This window comes from Oncorhynchus keta, unplaced genomic scaffold (assembly GCF_023373465.1).
Source record: "Oncorhynchus keta strain PuntledgeMale-10-30-2019 unplaced genomic scaffold, Oket_V2 Un_scaffold_2149_pilon_pilon, whole genome shotgun sequence".
Taxonomy (NCBI): Eukaryota; Metazoa; Chordata; class Actinopteri; order Salmoniformes; family Salmonidae; genus Oncorhynchus; species Oncorhynchus keta.
In genome coordinates this window covers 275,314-298,630 of record NW_026290864.1, presented here as the reverse complement: position 1 = coordinate 298,630, position 23,317 = coordinate 275,314, and the positions used below count along the sequence as shown (strand labels likewise).

Below are 23,317 nucleotides of genomic sequence, written 5' to 3'. Positions count from 1 at the left end.
ATTATTTGTGCAGGTGTGTTTGTGCATGTGTGATTGTGCATGTGTGATTGGCTGTGTATGTCCTAAATAGGATATAGCAAGCAACATGAATCAAACATGAACCTTTGTTTTCAGACACCCGGTTAAATAATAAAATTGTTGATTATGTCAACGTAACCCAAAACATTAAATTAAATTCTGCGTTTAAGGCATACCCTATATTTGACTACTTAATTACGTCACAATATTGTTATCTACTCCAGAGGCAGTAAGAATACAGGAAGTCAACTGTTACTGTGAAGGTTAAATAGAGCCACATATAGAACCATCTCCAAGATGAAGCCTCCTACCCAGCAACATGAAACAACAAAGATAATATCCAAATAATGATACTGTATCGCAGGTCTCCATAGAGAACCATATCCAAGATGAAGCCTCCCACCAAGCAACATGAAACAACAAAGATAATATCCAAAGAATGATACTGTATCGCAGGTCTCCATAGAGAACATATTGGACAATACTGAAGATGAAAATTAAGATGAGCCGTAGTCCAGCAATCGCCTCGTTTTAGATTAAATCTGCTGTAGAGTCACCATTTACACAAGCACACGCAACGTAACATGCAAGCCAAGGGGGCCCATTGTATAATTTCCTACGAACGAAGAAACCGGAAGTGTGATTGTTTTGTTCTGAAGAAGGTGTTATGGCGGCGCCAGTGGAGGGAATTTCAAAATTGAGCAGATCCTGCTAAATAGAGTTAATCTAACCTCATGTATTAACAGTGAAAACTACAAGAAATGCGTGAGCTGTCATTCGGGGCGCTTCCTCATAACAGTAAGCGGAGAATAAACGACATGATTGAATTTGCATAGCTTTAGTTAACGTTAGCTAGCTAATTAGCCAAGAAAACCCTATAACGTTAGCTGGCTAGTAGTACAACAAGTAAAGTTAGCTGGCTAACTGACTGGTGAACTTTCTAGCATGTCTGCTGTCGTCGTTAGCTAGCTACCTGGCGGTGTGCTGAAAGCTCCCACTGAATGGAATCTAGCCAGAGATCTAACGTTAGCTAGATAACGTCACACCGTCATATCTGGTTGGAAATGTAAAGTTAACGTTATTCAACCTACACTACAGATCCAACAATGGTAAGGGACTGGGTTCGGCATAGGACTCAAAATATGTTCAGTTTGCTCCATCAGAAAGGTTAGGTTAGGGAGTGTTCGGCAGAGTGATAATGTGAGAGTGATAATGTAACTGCCATTCAGAACCATACAAAATATTCTGGGCATTGACTGCCTTTGCCTTGTATCTTACCTACATCAGTAACAGAGCCTTCACCCAAAGATAAAGACCCAGACTGGTGACCTAAGATGACCAGAGTAGGTCCCCTGCAGCAGCGTCTTCTAGCAGGGTGCAGTGACCCAGACATCTGGCTGGTCCCCCTGCCTGCCCGGTGCCCCTGGTCCCCGCTAGCCTCCTGCGGTGCCCGGAACTGGACCTGTCTCTCCCCCTCAGCCCAGACCCGCCACGACCCAACCCGGCTAGCCTGCTGAGAGGACTCAGCCACCGGCAGGTCAGTCTGACACACACACACACTGACGGACAGTCACAGATGGTGCTTTTCTCAGTTGTCAAGACAGCCGTAGAAATGATGAGAGATCTGTGTGTGTTGGTCTGTGTTTTTGGAGAGACATCACTGAAGTGTGTGCCCCTGACTCTACAGGTGCGATTTGTCTCCGCGGTGCCTGTGGTTGACACGGTGATAGCAGAGCCTAGCAAAGACCCTCCACCTTGGCAATGCCCTGGACACTCCAGCAGTTACTCAAAGGGGAAAAGACTCCATGGTAACTAACCCTCCTGGTCTAGAGTCTGATGTACTCATGTTCCCCTGCACAAGAGTTGCATGCATCAACCAATGGTTGTGTGCCACGTCATGGACTGTGCCGTCGCACCAGATTGCTATAACGTGATGTGGTTAGGCTGATACATGAAATACCTATCCAGGTGTTATAAGATCTGGCATGAGTCAGCAATGTCTGAGCAGAGGACTGGTCAATATCTCTTCCTGTATTCCTCACATAGGTGGAGAACTGCGTTGGAGGGCAAGGTCAGAAACCAATGAGGAGGCTCCCTGTGAGGAGAGGGGTGGCAGCCTCCCTGAAGGGGCGGAGTTAAATACTACTCTGGCTCTGACGGCTGAGCTAGATAACGTGGCAGGGGCAGAGTTTAACTCCCAGAAGGCCGTGCAGGAGCAACTACAGAAGTCAGACAGAACCAAGAACAGCATCAGCGCCCGGGCTACAGAGGGTAGCACACAGAAACACACACATGCAGACATAAACATACACACAGAAACACACACATGCAGACATAAACACAGAAACACACACATGCCGACATTAACACACACACACAGAACACACACATGCAGATATAAACACACACAGAAACATACACAGAAACACACACATGCAGACATAAACACACACCACAAACTAACTAAGTGTATGTCCTGTCTTTGTCTATGGGGGTGAACGTCCCTCCATCCCAGCACCTCTACAGGGCATTGGTCAGTGTGAATGTGGAGGAGGAGGAGCTTATCAGCCAGGCTCTACGTGACAGGCTTCAGCTGGTCTCGCCCACATGCAGCCATGGCAACAAGGCAAGTCCCTCTCACTGACCCCATCTGATTACATTTACGTGTGTGTGTGTGTAAGTAATATGTAAATAAAAGTGTGTAGAGCGAAATCACTCATGACCTGCAACTGGTCCATAACTGGATTTGTAATCCGTGTGTGTGTGAGCAGAAAGAGGACAGTCCTGACCTGCAGGTTTTCTTCAGGGGGGATCTGCTGAGAGAGAAGCCCCTCCTACCAGGGGAGGAGATTACCATACCACGCCCCCAGCCCATCCCACGCCCCGCAGACACAACCCGCGACCTCTACCACAGACACACATGCTGGGAGGCTGGACCCTGACACACACACACTTACTCTGAACCTCTAGACTGAAAGGCCCTGTCCCAAAACTTAAGAAGAGCATTATCCCTTCTTTCCCTCCCTACCTCTGTCATTCTCAGATATAAATATGATATTTTAAACTAATTTAAGATATTAAAGGAATGAACCTGTATCATGTTGATGAGCGATCTTTACTGCTTGCGTGTGCGCTTGAGCCTTCGTTTCGTTTGTGCTTGCTTGCATGCGTGTACGAGTTGTGGGTGTTGGAGAGCAAGGGAGGAGGTAGAGGTGCTAGAGGGATGAAGAGGTGAGGGAGAAATTGTCCAGGGATCGAAGACTGCTGCAAGGTGAGTACACAGCTTCAATTCACACTGCTGGGTGTGTACTATTTGTAACGTGTGTGTATAGAGGGCAATAGTAATGGTGTCTCTTGTAGACACTAACGGAAGCTAACTCTGCCATGGCTTATTGGCCAAAGCCTATGGGGACATGTATGGGTTTGAGGATAAATGCCGAAGCATTTATGTAATCAAAACAAGCACAAAGGCATTATCAAATCAAAGTTTGCTTGTCACGTGCGCCGAATACAACAGGTGTAAACCTTACAGTGAAATGCTTACTTACCGGCCCTAACCAACAGTGCCATTTTTAAGTAAAAAATAGGTATTAGGTGAACAATAGATAATTAAAAAGACTCCATCTCCCAGATTAACTCAATTGAAATGGAATTGAGCCCACATCACCTAGATATGTTGTTTTATATCTCCTAGATATGTTGTTTTATATCTCCTAGATGTGTTGTGTTTTACATCTCCTAGATGTGTTGTGTTTTACATCTCCTAGATGTGTTGTTTTACATCTCCTAGATGTGTTGTGTTTTACATCTCCTAGATGTGTTGTGTTTTACATCACCTAGATGTGTTGTTTTATATCTCCTAGATGTGTTGTGTTTTACATCTCCTAGATGTGTTGTGTTTTACATCTCCTAGATGTGTTGTTTTACATCTCCTAGATGTGTTGTGTTTTACATCTCATAGATGTGTTGTGTTTTACATCTCCTAGATGTGTTGTGTTTTACATCACCTAGATGTGTTGTTTTATATCTCCTAGATGTGTTGTTTTATATCTCCTAGATGTGTTGTTTTACATCTCCTAGATGTGTTGTTTTACATCTCCTAGATGTGTTGTGTTTTACATCTCCTAGATGTGTTGTGTTTTACATCTCCTAGATGTGTTGTTTTACATCTCCTAGATGTGTTGTTTTACATCTCCTAGATGTGTTGTGTTTTACATCTCCTAGATGTGTTGTGTTTTACATCACCTAGATGTGTTGTTTTATATCTCCTAGATGTGTTGTGTTTTACATCTCCTAGATGTGTTGTTTTACATCTCCTAGATGTGTTGTGTTTTACATCTCCTAGATGTGTTGTGTTTTACATCTCCTAGATGTGTTGTGTTTTACATCTCCTAGATGTGTTGTTTTACATCTCCTAGATGTGTTGTGTTTTACATCTCATATACGTGTTGTGTTTTACATCTCATAGATGTGTTGTGTTTTACATCTCATAGACGTGTTGTGTTTTACATCTCATAGATGTGTTGTGTTTTACATCTCATAGATGTGTTGTGTTTTACATCTCATAGATGTGTTTTACATCTCATAGACGTGTTGTGTTTTACATCTCATAGACGTGTTGTTTTACATCTCATAGACGTGTTGTGTTTTATATCTCCTAGATGTGTTGTTTTACATCACCTAGATGTGTTGTTTTACATCACCTAGATGTGTTGTTTTACATCACCTAGATGTGTTGTTTTATATCTCCTAGATGTGTTGTTTTACATCTCCTAGATGTGTTGTGTTTTACATCTCCTAGATGTGTTGTGTTTTACATCACCTAGATGTGTTGTTTTATATCTCCTAGATGTGTTGTTTTACATCTCCTAGATGTGTTGTGTTTTACATCTCCTAGATGTGTTGTGTTTTACATCTCCTAGATGTGTTGTGTTTTACATCTCCTAGATGTGTTGTGTTTTATATCTCCTAGATGTGTTGTGTTTTACATCTCCTAGATGTGTTGTTTTACATCTCCTAGATGTGTTGTTTTATATCTCCTAGATGTGTTGTTTTACATCTCCTAGATGTGTTGTTTTACATCTCCTAGATGTGTTGTGTTTTACATCTCCTAGATGTGTTGTGTTTTACATCTCCTAGATGTGTTGTGTTTTACATCTCCTAGATGTGTTGTGTTTTACATCTCCTAGATGTGTTGTGTTTTACATCTCCTAGATGTGTTGTGTTTTACATCTCCTAGATGTGTTGTTTTACATCTCATAGACGTGTTGTGTTTTACATCTCATAGATGTGTTGTGTTTTACATCTCATAGACGTGTTGTGTTTTACATCTCATAGACGTGTTGTGTTTTACATCTCATAGACGTGTTGTTTTACATCACCTAGATGTGTTGTTTTATATCTCCTAGATGTGTTGTTTTACATCTCCTAGATGTGTTGTGTTTTACATCTCCTAGATGTGTTGTGTTTTACATCTCCTAGATGTGTTGTGTTTTACATCTCCTAGATGTGTTGTTTTATATCTCCTAGATGTGTTGTGTTTTACATCTCCTAGATGTGTTGTTTTACATCACCTAGATGTGTTGTTTTACATCACCTAGATGTGTTGTTTTATATCTCCTAGATGTGTTGTTTTACATCACCTAGATGTGTTGTTTTACATCACCTAGATGTGTTGTTTTATATCTCCTAGATGTGTTGTTTTACATCTCCTAGATGTGTTGTGTTTTACATCTCCTAGATGTGTTGTGTTTTACATCTCATAGACGTGTTGTGTTTTACATCTCATAGACGTGTTGTGTTTTACATCTCATAGACGTGTTGTGTTTTACATCTCATAGACGTGTTGTGTTTTACATCTCATAGACGTGTTGTGTTTTACATCTCATAGACGTGTTGTGTTTTACATCTCATAGACGTGTTGTGTTTTACATCTCCTAGACGTGTTGTGTTTTACATCTCCTAGATGTGTTGTGTTTTACATCTCCTAGATGTGTTGTTTTACATCACCTAGATGTGTTGTGTTTTACATCTCCTAGATGTGTTGTGTTTTACATCTCCTAGATGTGTTGTGTTTTATATCTCCTAGATGTGTTGTTTTACATCTCATAGACGTGTTGTGTTTTACATCTCATAGATGTGTTGTGTTTTACATCTCATAGATGTGTTGTGTTTTACATCTCATAGACGTGTTGTGTTTTACATCTCATAGACGTGTTGTTTTACATCACCTAGATGTGTTGTTTTATATCTCCTAGATGTGTTGTTTTACATCTCCTAGATGTGTTGTGTTTTACATCTCCTAGATGTGTTGTGTTTTACATCTCCTAGATGTGTTGTTTTATATCTCCTAGATGTGTTGTTTTACATCTCCTAGATGTGTTGTGTTTTACATCTCCTAGATGTGTTGTTTTACATCACCTAGATGTGTTGTTTTACATCACCTAGATGTGTTGTTTTATATCTCATAGACGTGTTGTGTTTTACATCTCATAGATGTGTTGTGTTTTACATCTCATAGATGTGTTGTGTTTTACATCTCATAGACGTGTTGTGTTTTACATCTCATAGATGTGTTGTTTTACATCACCTAGATGTGTTGTTTTATATCTCCTAGATGTGTTGTTTTACATCTCCTAGATGTGTTGTGTTTTACATCTCCTAGATGTGTTGTGTTTTACATCTCCTAGATGTGTTGTGTTTTACATCTCCTAGATGTGTTGTTTTATATCTCCTAGATGTGTTGTTTTACATCTCCTAGATGTGTTGTGTTTTACATCTCCTAGATGTGTTGTTTTACATCACCTAGATGTGTTGTTTTACATCACCTAGATGTGTTGTTTTATATCTCCTAGATGTGTTGTTTTACATCACCTAGATGTGTTGTTTTACATCACCTAGATGTGTTGTTTTATATCTCCTAGATGTGTTGTTTTACATCTCCTAGATGTGTTGTGTTTTACATCTCCTAGATGTGTTGTGTTTTACATCTCATAGACGTGTTGTGTTTTACATCTCATAGACGTGTTGTGTTTTACATCTCATAGACGTGTTGTGTTTTACATCTCATAGACGTGTTGTGTTTTACATCTCATAGACGTGTTGTGTTTTACATCTCATAGACGTGTTGTGTTTTACATCTCATAGACGTGTTGTGTTTTACATCTCATAGACGTGTTGTGTTTTACATCTCCTAGATGTGTTGTGTTTTACATCTCCTAGATGTGTTGTTTTACATCACCTAGATGTGTTGTGTTTTACATCTCCTAGATGTGTTGTGTTTTACATCTCCTAGATGTGTTGTGTTTTATATCTCCTAGATGTGTTGTTTTATATCTCCTAGATGTGTTGTTTTACATCTCCTAGATGTGTTGTGTTTTACATCTCCTAGATGTGTTGTGTTTTACATCTCCTAGATGTGTTGTGTTTTACATCTCCTAGATGTGTTGTGTTTTACACCACCTAGATGTGTTGTTTTATATCTCCTAGATGTGTTGTTTTACATCTCCTAGATGTGTTGTGTTTTACATCTCCTAGATGTGTTGTGTTTTACATCTCATAGATGTGTTGTGTTTTATATCTCCTAGATGTGTTGTTTTATATCTCCTAGATGTGTTGTTTTACATCTCCTAGATGTGTTGTGTTTTACATCTCCTAGATGTGTTGTTTTACATCTCCTAGATGTGTTGTTTTACATCACCTAGATGTGTTGTTTTACATCACCTAGATGTGTTGTTTTACATCACCTAGATGTGTTGTTTTACATCTCCTAGATGTGTTGTGTTTTACATCTCCTAGATGTGTTGTTTTACATCTCCTAGATGTGTTGTGTTTTACATCTCATAGACGTGTTGTGTTTTACATCTCATAGACGTGTTGTGTTTTACATCTCATAGACGTGTTGTGTTTTACATCTCATAGACGTGTTGTGTTTTACATCTCATAGACGTGTTGTGTTTTACATCTCATAGACGTGTTGTGTTTTACATCTCATAGACGTGTTGTGTTTTATATCTCATAGACGTGTTTTATATCTCCTAGATGTGGTGTTTTACATCTCCTAGATGTGTTGTTTTACATCTCCTAGATGTGTTGTGTTTTACATCTCCTAGATGTGTTGTTTTACATCTCCTAGATGTGTTGTTTTACATCACCTAGATGTGTTGTTTTACATCTCCTAGATGTGTTGTGTTTTACATCTCCTAGATGTGTTGTGTTTTACATCTCCTAGATGTGTTGTGTTTTACATCTCATAGACGTGTTGTGTTTTACATCTCATAGATGTGTTGTGTTTTACATCTCATAGACGTGTTGTGTTTTACATCTCATAGACGTGTTGTGTTTTACATCTCATAGACGTGTTGTGTTTTACATCTCATAGACGTGTTGTGTTTTACATCTCATAGACGTGTTGTGTTTTACATCTCATAGACGTGTTGTGTTTTATATCTCCTAGATGTGTTGTTTTACATCACCTAGATGTGTTGTTTTACATCACCTAGATGTGTTGTTTTATATCTCCTAGATGTGTTGTTTTACATCACCTAGATGTGTTGTTTTACATCACCTAGATGTGTTGTTTTATATCTCCTAGATGTGTTGTTTTACATCTCCTAGATGTGTTGTTTTACATCTCCTAGATGTGTTGTGTTTTACATCTCCTAGATGTGTTGTGTTTTACATCTCCTAGATGTGTTGTGTTTTACATCACCTAGATGTGTTGTTTTACATCTCCTAGATGTGTTGTGTTTTACATCTCCTAGATGTGTTGTGTTTTACATCTCATAGATGTGTTGTGTTTTATATCTCCTAGATGTGTTGTTTTATATCTCCTAGATGTATTGTTTTACATCTCCTAGATGTGTTGTGTTTTACATCTCCTAGATGTGTTGTTTTACATCACCTAGATGTGTTGTTTTACATCACCTAGATGTGTTGTTTTATATCTCCTAGATGTGTTGTTTTACATCACCTAGATGTGTTGTTTTACATCACCTAGATGTGTTGTTTTACATCACCTAGATGTGTTGTTTTATATCTCCTAGATGTGTTGTTTTACATCTCCTAGATGTGTTGTTTTACATCTCCTAGATGTGTTGTGTTTTACATCTCCTAGATGTGTTGTGTTTTACATCTCCTAGATGTGTTGTGTTTTACATCACCTAGATGTGTTGTTTTATATCTCCTAGATGTGTTGTTTTACATCTCCTAGATGTGTTGTGTTTTACATCTCCTAGATGTGTTGTGTTTTACATCTCATAGATGTGTTGTGTTTTATATCTCCTAGATGTGTTGTTTTATATCTCCTAGATGTGTTGTTTTACATCTCCTAGATGTGTTGTGTTTTACATCTCCTAGATGTGTTGTTTTACATCTCCTAGATGTGTTGTGTTTTACATCTCCTAGATGTGTTGTTTTACATCACCTAGATGTGTTGTTTTACATCACCTAGATGTGTTGTTTCATATCTCCTAGATGTGTTGTTTTACATCTCCTAGATGTGTTGTGTTTTACATCTCCTAGATGTGTTGTTTTACATCTCCTAGATGTGTTGTGTTTTACATCTCATAGACGTGTTGTGTTTTACATCTCATAGACGTGTTGTGTTTTACATCTCATAGACGTGTTGTGTTTTACATCTCATAGACGTGTTGTGTTTTACATCTCATAGACGTGTTGTGTTTTACATCTCATAGACGTGTTGTGTTTTACATCTCATAGACGTGTTGTGTTTTACATCTCATAGACGTGTTGTGTTTTACATCTCATAGACGTGTTGTGTTTTACATCTCATAGACGTGTTGTGTTTTACATCTCATAGACGTGTTGTGTTTTACATCTCATAGACGTGTTGTGTTTTACATCTCATAGACGTGTTGTGTTTTACATCTCATAGATGTGTTTTGTTTTACATAACCTAGATGTGTTGTTTTATATCTCCTAGATGTGTTGTGTTTTACATCTCCTAGATGTGTTGTGTTTTACATCTCCTAGATGTGTTGTGTTTTACATCTCATAGACGTGTTGTGTTTTACATCTCATAGACGTGTTGTGTTTTACATCTCATAGACGTGTTGTGTTTTACATCTCATAGACGTGTTGTGTTTTACATCTCATAGACGTGTTGTGTTTTACATCTCATAGACGTGTTGTGTTTTACATCTCATAGACGTGTTGTGTTTTACATCTCATAGACGTGTTGTGTTTTACATCTCATAGACGTGTTGTGTTTTACATCTCCTAGACGTGTTGTGTTTTACATCTCCTAGACGTGTTGTGTTTTACATCTCCTAGATGTGTTTTGTTTTACATCTCCTAGATGTGTTGTTTTATATCTCCTAGATGTGTTGTGTTTTACATCTCCTAGATGTGTTGTTTTACATCTCCTAGATGTGTTGTGTTTTACATCTCCTAGATGTGTTGTGTTTTACATCTCCTAGATGTGTTGTGTTTTACATCTCCTAGATGTGTTTTACATCTCCTAGATGTGTTTTGTTTTATATCTCCTAGATGTGTTGTGTTTTACATCTCCTAGATGTGTTGTTTTACATCTCCTAGATGTGTTGTGTTTTACATCTCCTAGACGTGTTGTGTTTTACATCTCATAGACGTGTTGTGTTTTACATCTCATAGACGTGTTGTGTTTTACATCTCATAGACGTGTTGTGTTTTACATCTCATAGACGTGTTGTGTTTTACATCTCATAGACGTGTTGTGTTTTACATCTCATAGACGTGTTGTGTTTTACATCTCATAGACGTGTTGTGTTTTACATCTCATAGACGTGTTGTGTTTTACATCTCCTAGATGTGTTGTGTTTTACATCTCCTAGATGTGTTGTGTTTTACATCTCCTAGATGTGTTGTGTTTTACATCTCCTAGATGTGTTTTGTTTTACATCACCTAGATGTGTTGTTTTATATCTCCTAGATGTGTTGTGTTTTACATCTCCTAGATGTGTTGTTTTACATCTCCTAGATGTGTTGTGTTTTACATCTCCTAGATGTGTTGTGTTTTACATCTCCTAGACGTGTTGTGTTTTACATCTCCTAGACGTGTTGTGTTTTACATCTCCTAGACGTGTTGTGTTTTACATCTCCTAGACGTGTTGTGTTTTACATCTCATAGACGTGTTGTGTTTTACATCTCATAGACGTGTTGTGTTTTACATCTCATAGATGTGTTGTGTTTTACATCTCATAGACGTGTTGTGTTTTACATCTCATAGACGTGTTGTGTTTTACATCTCATAGACGTGTTGTGTTTTACATCTCATAGACGTGTTGTGTTTTACATCTCATAGACGTGTTGTGTTTTACATCTCATAGACGTGTTGTGTTTTACATCTCCTAGATGTTGTGTTTTACATCTCCTAGATGTGTTGTTTTACATCTCCTAGATGTGGTGTGTTTTACATCTCATAGATGTGTGGTTCAGGACCATCTCCAGTTAGAATCCATCAGCCTACGTCACCCTGTGCTGTAACCTGGGTGATATAGACCATCCACACTTTCTCTCTCTCTCTCACACACAGGCACGCTTGGATTACCAGGACGTGTGCTCCGGGCATGTGCTGACCAACTGGCAGGTGTCTTCACTGACATTTTCAACATGTCCCTGATTGAGTCTGTAATACCAACATGTTTCAAGCAGACCACCATAGTCCCTGTGCCCAAGAACACAAAGGCAACCTGCCTAAATGACTACAGACTCGTAGCACTCACGTCCGTAGCCATGAAGTGCTTTGAAAGGCTGGTAATGGCTCACATCAACAACATTATCCCAGAAACCCTAGACCCACTCCAATTTGCATACCACCCAAACAGATCCACAGATGATGCAATCTCTATTGCACTCCACACTGCCCATTCCCACCTGGACAAAAGGAACACTTATGTGAGAATGCTATTCCTTGACTACAGATCAGCGTTCAACACCATAGTACCCTCAAAGCTCATGACTAAGCTAAGGATCCTGTGGCTAAACACCTCCCTCTGCAAATGGAACCTGGACTTCCTGACGGGCCGCCCAAAGGTGGTGAGGGTAGGTAGCAACACATCTGCCACGCTAATGCTCAACACTGGATCCCCCCAAGGGTGCGTGCTCAGTCCCCTCCTGTACTCCCTGTTCACCCACGGCTGCATGGCCTGGTACGACTTCAAATTACACAACAGTAACCTGATGACGAGACAGCCTATAGGGAGGAGGTCAGAGACCTGGCCGGGTGGTGCCATAATAACAACCTATCCCTCAACAAATCAAGACTAAGGAGATGATTGTGGACTACAGGAAAAGGAGGACCGAGTACACCCCCATTCTCATCGACGGGGCTGTAGTGGAGCAGGTTCAGAGTTTCAAGTTCCTTGGTGTCCACTGCACCAACAAACTAGAGTGGTCCAAACACACCAAGACAATCGTGAAGAGGGCACGACAAAGCCTATTCCCCCTCAGGAAACTAAAAAGATTTGGCATGGGTCCTGAGATCCTCAAAAGGTTCTACAGCTGCAACATCGAGAGCATCCTGACTGGTTGCATCACTGCCTGGTACGGCAATTGCTCAGCCTCCGACCGCAAGGCACTACAGAGGGTAGTACGTACGGCCCAGTACATCACTGGGGCAAAGCTGCCTGCCATCCAGGACCTCTACACCAGGCGGTGTCAGAGGAAGGCCCTAAGAATTGTCAAAGACCACAGCCACCCCAGTCATAGACTGTTCTCTCTACTACCGCATGGCAAGCGGTACCGGAGTGCCAAGTCTAGGACAAAAAGGCTTCTCAACAGTTTTTACCCCCAAGCCATAAGACTCCTGAACAGGTAATCAAATGGCTACCTGGACTATTTGCATTATGTGCCCCCAACCCCTCTTTTAGGCTGCTGCTCTCTGTTTATCATATATGCATAGTCACTTTAACTATACATTCATGTACATACTACCTCAATTGGCCCGACCAACCATTGCTCCCGCACATTGGCTAACCGGGCTATCTGCATTGTGTCCCACCACCCGCCACCCACCACCTGCCAACCCCTCTTTACGCTACTGCTACTCTCTGTTCATCATATATGCATAGTCACTTTAACCATATCTACATGCACATACTACCTCACTCAACCTGACTAACCGGTGTCTGTATGTAGCCTCGACACTTTAATAGCCTCACTACTGTTTAAAGCCTCACTACTGTTTTTCACTGTCTTTTTACTGTTGTTTTTATTTCTTTACTTACCTATTGTTCACCTAATACCTTTTTGCACTATTGGTTAGAGCCTGTAAGTAAGCATTTCACTGTAAGGTGGTATTCGGCGCACGTGACAAATAAACTTTAATTTGATTTATATATTCAATCAAAACCTCAATAAAAATAAATAAAAAGTTTGATTGTCTACTTTAGAATAGTCATGTTCACAATTTCCCTGAGGGGTGTATGGAGCCAGTCAGCCAATAAGGTAGCCCTACAGGTTAGTTTGGCCAGTTTGGAGAACGCTGCAGTTTTACCACATTCTTCTTCACTGAAAAGTTGTTAAATGAATAACTCCAGTCAGAATAAGAGGTATTTACGCTCATTCAAAGACATTAGACATATGCAGGGATTTCTCCTCTCTGTATGTTTTCTGTTGTTGTTTTCTATAGGGAAGTCCAGGAAGAACCAGAGCAAAATGGTGGATTGGTTACAATGGTGATACATTCATGTGAAGTAATTATTAACTTTAGATAATATATATGCCTATTATAATTAGTTCAGTAACTAGTTCACATGAAGAAGAGAACAGAACATTGCAGTTTCCATTTCCATCAGATAAAGAGGGACAAGGAGAGGAAAGGGGAGAGTGGGGTGTGGTAATCAATGTTTAAAACCAACAGCCCATCCCTCTCTTCCTCACTCCCTCTCTCTCTCTTTCTCTGACTGTCCACCTCCTCGCACAACTTCGGTGAGTGAAAACTAAACTTAGTAAAACATGTACCTGAGTGCCTCGCTGATAAAAACCTTCAGTTTGTTTTAGCTGTGTTTATTTATGATGTGTTAGATGTGCCAAATTATACTTTCTCATCTGGTGGTTTACAACATTTATTTCTAATTGTGTGTAGTTTAATGTTGTATAGTGATTAATACATGACTGCAAAAGTATGAATGACTTCAGGGTGTGCTTTGCAACAGTTAGTAAGTGCCTGTCCACACTGTTTGTGCTCTTGAGCCAAGCTCTGCGGAGGGCGTAACTCTGTCTGCCTTTCCATTCAAACATGTGTGGTGCTACTCAGAGCACTACGCAGTTTAAATGAAAGAATCCCTCTTCTCTTCCTCCCCCTCCCCTCTCTCTCTTCCTCCCTCAATCCTTCCATAGTGCAGAACACTACCTCTTTCTATCCTCCACACCCCCTCTCTCTCTTTCGCTCTCTCTGTCCGTACCATAAACTCTCTCTCCCCCTTGCTCTGACCATTCTGTGAGTAGAGTGTGTTTCTAGTTATCAGATGGGCAGTCAGAGGGGTGGTAAGAATGTGTGTCTGGTTGGATGCCTGCTGGTCCTGGGGCAGCTGACAGTGACTCAGAGAGAGATCAGTGGAGTCCACCACAGTGACTGGGGTTGTTCCTTACAACTATAATGTTGTGCTTACCATGTTCGTACTGTGTGGTTGCTTCAACGTCCTTCTTTGACCGCACTTACTGCCATTTACACTGGAGAGGGGGGTCAGCTAAATGAGAGATTTACATTACAGACACTTCCTTAAACTCAGAAGCTTCACACCACCTTGACTACGAGGCAGAGAAAGAGAGAAGAGAGAGGGCAACCTCCCTACATAGTGGCGAGATATGTGAAGGGACAGAGTGAAGATACACACCTTAAGCAAACAAGATAGATAGAGGGTGGAGACAGGTGAGGGGTGGGGGAGGTGCTGGGATTTCTATGTTATCGTTTGCCTGAAATTACCAACGCACCTTTCAGCCGATCCACCAATTTCCTACAATCTGTCTTTTTGTCTATGTGTCTGTCCCTCTCTCTCTCTCTCTATATATATATATATATATATATATACTTCTCTCTTTCTCTCCTTAAAATCCCCCAGAGTTAATGAGACAGACATGCAAGGGCGTTGGCTAGAGCCATGTCTGTTTGTGTTTAAACAACTCAGCCCCCTCTTCTCTTCCTTTCTCCCTCCATATCCGCATCTCTCTCTCTTCCTTCTCTCGCCGCCTCTCTCCCTGTCTCCATCTCTTACCTCTCTCCCTCTCTAATTGCCTCTGTTGCGTTGCTCTCCATCTCTCCTCCCCTCTCTTTCTCTTCCTTTGTGGTAGAGATGTAGAACCTGTTTGCAGTGGGGTGTGTGGGGTGTGGTGTGGTGTCTGTGTAGTTAAGTCTTTGCTGCGTGTGCAACAACCGTTAATATTCTTTAAACCCTCTATTCAACCGGAACCTTATGTTTAAACATGATTACACCAGTGCCAACACGACTTTATTTCCCAGACTTATGGAACGTATGGAATGGTAACCCGGATGTAAGATAAAAATTGATTTGAATTGATAATACTGGAAATTAATAACCTAAACTTGTACCTCCATTCTCTCTCTGTCTCTCTCTGTGTGTGCGTGCGTGCGTGTGTGCGTGTGTGACATGGTGTTGTAGTCACCATGTCACAGGTCCAGCAGGGTATGGCATTGCTCATCTCAGCCTTCCACAAGTACTCTGGCAAGGAGGGCGACAAGACGACCCTGAGCAAGGGAGAACTCAAAGATCTGCTCAACGCTGAGCTTGGAGAGATCATGGGGGTGAGTGGATCCTGGGAACAGTTCAGTTCAATCATTCTTTATTAGCAGCACAACCAAATACAATAATGCTAAAGACAGACACTATTGAAATATTGAATTGCTTGGAACATCACAAACACATGACCCACCTCATCCAATAGAATAACTTCTCTCACACCTTTATAAACACATAACAACTGTATGGATTCTAGTTTGAACTGCTGCAATCAAAGTCTCACCCATTACCTCTCTCTCTCTCGGATCATTATAACAGAAAAACACTGACCAGGCAAAGGTTGACAAGATTTTCAAAGATCTGGATGCTAACTCAGATGGCAGTGTGGATTTCCAGGAGTACGTCACACTGGTGGCCTGCCTCACCATGTTGTGCAATGAGTTCTTCACCAAGAAGTGAAACAGCTCCCCCTGCCCACTCTCCACAGAAGAGCAGCTCTTGCTCCATGAGTGAATTCATGATAAGATTAGCAAGATTCTCAATGCAGGTTTACACACATACACAAAAAAGGGTTGGGTTGATTATACACACCACACATAGACAGGTGAAGGACACAGACACTACAATGTCATGAGATGAAGAGGAAGCTCTTTTTACTTATCTAGGCAAGTCAGTTAAGAACAAATTCTTATTTTCAATGACAGGGTAGGAAGAGTGGGTTAACTGCCTGTTCAGGGGCAGAACAACAGATTTGTACCTTGTCAGCTCAGGGATTTGAACTTGCAACCTTCGGTTACTAGTGCAACTCTAACCACTAGGCTACCTTGCCGCCTTCGGTTTGTTTAAAGTGAAAAACGAAATAAACTATTTTAATATGTTTGGAAGAAAGCTGACTTATCATTTGTGCAGGTGTGTGTGTGTTTGTGCATGTGTGATTGTGTTTGTGCATGTGTGATTGGCTGTGTATGTCCTAAATAGGATATAGCAAGCAACATGAATCAAACATGAACCTTTGTTTTCAGACACCCGGTTAAATAATAAAATTGTTGATTATGTCAACGTAACCCAAAACATTAAATTAAATTCTGCGTTTAAGGCATACCCTATATTTGACTACTTAATTACGTCACAATATTGTTATCTACTCCAGAGGCAGTAAGAATACAGGAAGTCAACTGTTACTGTGAAGGTTAAATAGAGCCACATATAGAACCATCTCCAAGATGAAGCCTCCTACCCAGCAACATGAAACAACAAAGATAATATCCAAATAATGATACTGTATCGCTGGTCTCCATAGAGAACCATATCCAAGATGAAGCCTCCCACCCAGCAACATGAAACAACAAAGATAATATCCAAAGAATGATACTGTATCGCAGGTCTCCATAGAGAACATATTGGACAATACTGAAGATGAAAATTAAGATGAGCCGTAGTCCAGCAATCGCCTCGTTTTAGATTAAATCTGCTGTAGAGTCACCATTTACACAAGCACAAGCAACGTAACATGCACGCCAAGGGGCGCCATTGTATAATTTCCTACAAACGAAGAAACCGGAAGTGTGATTGTTTTGTTCTGAAGAAGGTGTTATGGCGGCGCCAGTGGAGGGAATTTCAAAATTGAGCAGATCCTGCTAAATAGAGTCAATCTAACCTCATGTATTAACAGTGAAAACTACAAGAAATGCGTGAGCTGTCATTCGGGGCGCTTCCTCATAACAGTAAGCTGAGAATAAACGACATGATTGAATTTGCATAGCTTTAGTTAACGTTAGCTAGCTAATTAGCCAAACAACCCCTATAACGTTAGCTGGCTAGTAGTACAACAAGTAAAGTTAGCTGGCTAACTGACTGGTGAACTTTCTAGAATGTCTGCTGTCGTCGTTAGCTAGCTACCTGGCGGTGTGCTGAAAGCTCCCAATGAATGGAATCTAGCCAGAGATCTAACGTTAGCTAGATAACGTCACATCGTCATATCTGGTTGGAAGTGTAAAGTTAACGTTATTCAACCTACACTACAGATCCAACAATGGTAAGGGACTGGGTTGGGCATAGGACTCAAAATATGTTCAGTTTGCTCCATCAGAAAGGTTAGGTTAGGGAGTGTTCGGCAGAGTGATAATGTGAGAGTGATAATGTAACTGCCATTCAGAACCATACAAAATATTCTGGGCATTGACTGCCTTTGCCTTGTATCTTACCTACATCAGTAACAGAGCCTTCACCCAAAGATAAAGACCCAGACTGGTGACCTAAGATGACCAGAGTAGGTCCCCTGCAGCAGCGTCTTCTAGCAGGGTGCAGTGACCCAGACATCTGGCTGGTCCCCCTGCCTGCCCCGGTGCCCCTGGTCCCCGCTAGCCTCCTGCGGTGCCCGGAACTGGACCTGTCTCTCCCCCTCAGCCCAGACCCGCCACGACCCAACCCGGCTAGCCTGCTGAGAGGACTCAGCCACCGGCAGGTCAGTCTGACACACACACACACTGACGGACAGTCACAGATGGTGCTTTTCTCAGTTGTCAAGACAGCCGTAGAAATGATGAGAGATCTGTGTGTGTTGGTCTGTGTTTTTGGAGAGACATCACTGAAGTGTGTGCCCCTGACTCTACAGGTGCGATTTGTCTCCGAGGAGCCTGTGGTTGTCACAGTGATAGCAGAGCCTAGCAAAGACCCTCCACCTTGGCAATGCCCTGGACACTCCAGCAGTTACTCAAAGGGGAAAAGACTCCATGGTAACTAACCCTCCTGGACTAGAGTCTGATGTACTCATGTTCCCCTGCACAGGAGTTGCATGCATCAACCAATGGTTGTGTGCCACGTCATGGACTGTGCCGTCGCACCAGATTGCTATAACGTGATGTGGTTAGGTTGATACGTAAAATACCTATCCAGGTGTTATAAGATCTGGCATGAGTCAGCAATGTCTGAGCAGAGGACTGACTGGTCAATATCTCTTCCTGTATTCCTCACATAGGTGGAGATCTGTGTTGGAGGGCAAGGTCAGCAACCAATGAGGAGGCTCCCTGTGAGGAGAGGGGTGGCAGCCTCCCTGAAGGAGCGGAGTTAAATACTACTCTGGCTCTGAGGGCTGAGCTAGATAACGTGGCAGGGGCAGAGTTTAACTCCCAGAAGGCTGTGCAGGAGCAACTGCAGAAGTCAGACAGAACCAAGAACAGCATCAGCGCCCGGGCTACAGAGGGTAGCACACAGAAACACACACATGCAGACATTAACACACACACAGAAACACACACATGCAGACATAAACACACACACACAGAAACATACACATGCAGACATAAACACACACACACAGAAACATTAGACACACACACACAGAACACACACATGCAGATATAAACACACACAGAAACATACACAGAAACACACACATGCAGACATAAACACACACCACAAACTAACATAAACACACACAGAAACATGTAAACACACACACAGAAACACACACATGCAGACATAAACAGTGTATGTCCTGTCTTTGTCTATGGGGGTGAACGTCCCTCCATCCCAGCACCTCTACAGGGCATTGGTCAGTGTGAATGTGGAGGAGGAGGAGCTTATCAGCCAGGCTCTACGTGACAGGCTTCAGCTGGTCTCGCCCACATGCAGCCATGGCAACAAGGCAAGTCCCTCTCACTGACCCCATCTGATTACATTTACGTGTGTGTGTAAGTAATATGTAAATAAAAGTGTGTAGAGCGAAATCACTCATGACCTGCAACTGGTCCATAACTGGATTTGTAATCCGTGTGTGTGTGAGCAGAAAGAGGACAGTCCTGACCTGCAGGTTTTCTTCAGGGGGGATCTGCTGAGAGAGAAGCCCCTCCTACCAGGGGAGGAGATTACCATACCACGCCCCCAGCCCATCCCACGCCCCGCAGACACAACCTTCGACCTCTACCACAGACACACATGCTGGGAGGCTGGACCCTGACACACACACACTTACTCTGAACCTCTAGACTGAAAGGCCCTGTCCCAAAACTTAAGAAGAGCATTATCCCTTCTTTCCCTCCCTACCTCTGTCATTCTCAGATATAAATATGATATTTTAAACTAATTTAAGATATTAAAGGAATGAACCTGTATCATGTTGATGAGCGATCTTTACTGCTTGCGTGTGCGCTTGAGCCTTCGTTTGTTTGTGCTTGCTTGCATGCGTGTACGAGTTGTGGGTGTTGGAGAGCAAGGGAGGAGGTAGTGGTGCTAGAGGGATGAAGAGGTGAGGGAGAAATTGTCCAGGGATCGAAGACTGCTGCAAGGTGAGTACACAGCTTCAATTCACACTGCTGGGTGTGTACTATTTGTAACGTGTGTGTATAGAGGGCAATAGTAATGGTGTCTCTTGTAGACACTAACGGAAGCTAACTCTGCCATGGCTTATTGGCCAAAGCCTATGGGGACATGTATGGGTTTGAGGATAAATGCCGAAGCATTTATGTAATCAAAACAAGCACAAAGGCATTATCAAATCAAAGTTTGCTTGTCACGTGCGCCGAATACAACAGGTGTAAACCTTACAGTGAAATGCTTACTTACCGGCCCTAACCAACAGTGCCATTTTTAAGTAAAAAATAGGTATTAGGTGAACAATAGATAATTAAAAAGACTCCATCTCCCAGATTAACTCAATTGAAATGGAATTGAGCCCACATCACCTAGATATGTTGTTTTATATCTCCTAGATATGTTGTTTTATATCTCCTAGATGTGTTGTTTTACATCACCTAGATGTGTTGTTTTACATCACCTAGATGTGTTGTTTTACATCACCTAGATGTGTTGTTTTACATCACCTAGATGTGTTGTTTTATATCTCCTAGATGTGTTGTTTTACATCTCCTAGATGTGTTGTGTTTTACATCTCCTAGATGTGTTTTACATCTCCTAGATGTGTTGTGTTTTACATCACCTAGATGTGTTGTGTTTTACATCACCTAGATGTGTTGTTTTATATCTCCTAGATGTGTTGTTTTACATCTCCTAGATGTGTTGTGTTTTACATCTCCTAGATGTGTTGTGTTTTACATCTCCTAGATGTGTTGTGTTTTATATCTCCTAGATGTGTTGTTTTACATCTCCTAGATGTGTTGTGTTTTACATCTCCTAGATGTGTTGTTTTACATCTCCTAGATGTGTTGTTTTACATCTCCTAGATGTGTTGTTTTACACTCCTAGATGTGTTGTTTTACATCTCCTAGATGTGTTGTTTTACATCTCCTAGATGTGTTGTTTTTTACATCTCCTAGATGTGTTGTGTTTTACATCTCATCTAGATGTGTTGTTTTTACATCTCCTAGATGTGTTGTTTTATATCTCCTAGATGTGTTTTTTTACATCTCCTAGATGTGTTGTGTTTTACATCTCCTAGATGTGTTGTTTTACATCTCCTAGATGTGTTGTGTTTTACATCTCATATATGTGTTGTGTTTTACATCTCCTAGATGTGTTGTGTTTTACATCACCTAGATGTGTTGTTTTATATCTCCTAGATGTGTTGTTTTACATCTCCTAGATGTGTTGTTTTACATCTCCTAGATGTGTTGTGTTTTACATCTCCTAGATGTGTTGTTTTACATCTCCTAGATGTGTTGTTTTACATCTCCTAGATGTGTTGTGTTTTACATCTCCTAGATGTGTTGTGTTTTACATCTCCTAGATGTGTTGTGTTTTACATCACCTAGATGTGTTGTTTTATATCTCCTAGATGTGTTGTGTTTTACATCTCCTAGATGTGTTGTTTTACATCTCCTAGATGTGTTGTTTTACATCTCCTAGATGTGTTGTTTTACATCTCCTAGATGTGTTGTTTTACATCTCCTAGATGTGTTGTGTTTTACATCTCCTAGATGTGTTGTGTTTTACATCTCCTAGATGTGTTGTGTTTTACATCTCCTAGATGTGTTGTGTTTTACATCTCCTAGATGTGTTGTGTTTTACATCTCATAGATGTGTTGTGTTTTACATCTCATAGATGTGTTGTGTTTACATCTCATAGATGTGTTGTGTTTTACATCTCCTAGATGTGTTGTGTGTTTTACATCTCATAGATGTGTTGTGTTTTCTCCTAGATGTGTTGTGTTTTATCTCATAGATGTGTTGTGTTTTACATCTCATAGATGTGTTGTGTTTTACATCTCATAGATGTGTTGTGTTTTACATCTCATAGATGTGTTGTGTTTTACATCTCATAGATGTGTTGTGTTTACATCTCCTAGATGTGTTGTCTCCTTTTTTTACATCTCCTAGATGTGTTGTTTTATATCTCCTAGATGTGTTGTTTTACATCTCCTAGATGTGTTGTTTTACATCATAGATGTGTTGTTTTACATCTCCTAGATGTGTTGTTTTATATCTCCTAGATGTGTTGTTTTACATCTCCTAGATGTGTTGTTTTACATCTCCTAGATGTGTTGTGTTTTACATCTCCTAGATGTGTTGTGTTTTACATCTCCTAGATGTGTTGTTTTACATCTCCTAGATGTGTTGTGTTTTACATCTCCTAGATGTGTTGTGTTTTACATCTCCTAGATGTGTTGTTTTACATCTCCTAGATGTGTTGTTTTTTACATCTCCTAGATGTGTTGTGTTTTACATCTCCTAGATGTGTTGTGTTTTACATCTCCTAGATGTGTTGTGTTTTACATCTCCTAGATGTGTTGTTTTACATCTCCTAGATGTGTTGTTTTACATCTCCTAGATGTGTTGTTTTACATCTCCTAGATGTGTTGTTTTACATCTCCTAGATGTGTTGTTTTACAACTCCTAGATGTGTTGTTTTACATCTCCTAGATGTGTTGTTTTTACATCTCCTAGATGTGTTGTGTCTCATCTCCTAGATGTGTTGTGTTTTACATCTCATAGATGTGTTGTGTTTTACATCTCCTAGATGTGTTGTTTTATATCTCCTAGATGTGTTGTTTTTACATCTCCTAGATGTGTTGTGTTTTCTCCTACATCTCCTAGATGTGTTGTTTTACATCACCTAGATGTGTTGTTTTTACATCTCCTAGATGTGTTGTTTTACATCTCCTAGATGTGTTGTTTTACATCTCCTAGATGTGTTGTTTTACATCACCTAGATGTTGTTTTTTACATCTCCTAGATGTGTTGTTTTACATCTCCTAGATGTGTTCATCTCCTAGATGTGTTGTGTTTTACATCTCCTAGATGTGTTGTGTTTTACATCTCCTAGATGTGTTGTGTTTTATATCTCCTAGATGTGTTGTTTTACATCTCCTAGATGTGTTGTTTTACATCTCCTAGATGTGTTGTGTTTTACATCTCATAGATGTGTTGTGTTTTACATCTCATAGATGTGTTGTGTTTTATATCTCCTAGATGTGTTGTTTTATATCTCCTAGATGTGTTGTTTTACATCTCCTAGATGTGTTGTGTTTTACATCTCCTAGATGTGTTGTTTTACATCTCCTAGATGTGTTGTGTTTTACATCTCCTAGATGTGTTGTTTTACATCACCTAGATGTGTTGTTTTACATCACCTAGATGTGTTGTTTTTTATATCTCCTAGATTGTGTTGTTTTACATCTCCTAGATGTGTTGTGTTTTACATCTC

At 40.6% G+C, this 23,317-nt stretch overlaps 4 protein-coding genes, 2 long non-coding RNA genes and 1 pseudogene across 13 annotated transcripts in view; 5 read left to right on the top strand and 2 right to left on the bottom strand.

Annotated features, from left to right (window-relative positions):
- The window catches only part of LOC127928122 (ictacalcin-like), a 43,350-nt gene extending 26,745 nt beyond the window's left edge, over positions 1–16,605 (top strand). For 2 of the 3 annotated variants that reach the window (XM_052515130.1, XM_052515129.1), the window contains exons 2-3: positions 15,640–15,782; positions 16,036–16,605. In XM_052515130.1, coding sequence (XP_052371090.1) covers positions 15,645–15,782; positions 16,036–16,176 — 279 coding nt within the window. In that variant the 5' untranslated portion in view covers positions 15,640–15,644 and the 3' untranslated portion in view covers positions 16,177–16,605. Of the gene's footprint in view, positions 1–13,805; positions 13,949–15,639; positions 15,783–16,035 lie in introns of those variants that run through there. The other variant, XM_052515128.1, reaches the window with a different exon arrangement.
- The window catches only part of LOC127928121 (ictacalcin-like), a 63,327-nt gene that overhangs the window by 26,746 nt on the left and 13,264 nt on the right, over positions 1–23,317 (top strand). The window contains exon 4 of one of the 3 annotated variants that reach the window (XR_008130483.1): positions 16,288–16,605. The exons of 1 other annotated variant lie outside the window; for it this stretch is intronic. The gene's annotated coding sequence lies outside the window, so the exon portion shown is untranslated. Of the gene's footprint in view, positions 1–16,287; positions 16,606–23,317 lie in introns of those variants that run through there. One more of the 3 variants, XR_008130482.1, reaches the window with a different exon arrangement.
- LOC127928123 (ictacalcin-like) overlaps positions 1–23,317 on the top strand; it is a 62,884-nt gene that overhangs the window by 26,735 nt on the left and 12,832 nt on the right. The window contains exon 1 of one of the 3 annotated variants that reach the window (XM_052515132.1): positions 13,817–13,948. The exons of the other annotated variants lie outside the window; for them this stretch is intronic. The gene's annotated coding sequence lies outside the window, so the exon portion shown is untranslated. Of the gene's footprint in view, positions 1–13,816; positions 13,949–23,317 lie in introns of those variants that run through there. 3 annotated transcript variants of the gene reach the window in all.
- LOC118378329 (protein phosphatase 1 regulatory subunit 35-like) lies at positions 22–19,829 on the top strand. Its single transcript, XM_052515136.1, has 6 exons — positions 22–1,127; positions 17,931–18,181; positions 18,332–18,452; positions 18,695–18,919; positions 19,206–19,363; positions 19,505–19,829. The coding sequence occupies exons 2-6, from the start codon at positions 17,978–17,980 to the stop codon at positions 19,673–19,675; spliced, it is 879 nt and encodes a 292-aa protein (XP_052371096.1). The 5' UTR covers positions 22–1,127; positions 17,931–17,977; the 3' UTR covers positions 19,676–19,829.
- LOC127928125 (protein phosphatase 1 regulatory subunit 35-like) lies at positions 1,125–3,114 on the top strand (annotated as a pseudogene).
- On the bottom strand, positions 5,587–9,723 carry LOC127928127 (uncharacterized). 2 transcript variants are annotated; one of them, XR_008130489.1, is made up of 3 exons: positions 6,608–9,723; positions 6,249–6,461; positions 5,587–5,614 (listed from the first exon to the last, which is right to left on the bottom strand). It is a non-coding gene; the product is annotated as an uncharacterized LOC127928127 (long non-coding RNA). The 2 variants fall into 2 exon arrangements; XR_008130490.1 differs by lacking the exon at positions 6,249–6,461.
- The window catches only part of LOC127928126 (uncharacterized), a 20,110-nt gene continuing 13,253 nt past the window's right edge, over positions 16,461–23,317 (bottom strand). The window contains exon 2 of the long non-coding RNA XR_008130488.1: positions 16,461–16,504. This is a non-coding gene — a long non-coding RNA (uncharacterized LOC127928126). The remainder of the gene's footprint in view (positions 16,505–23,317) is intronic.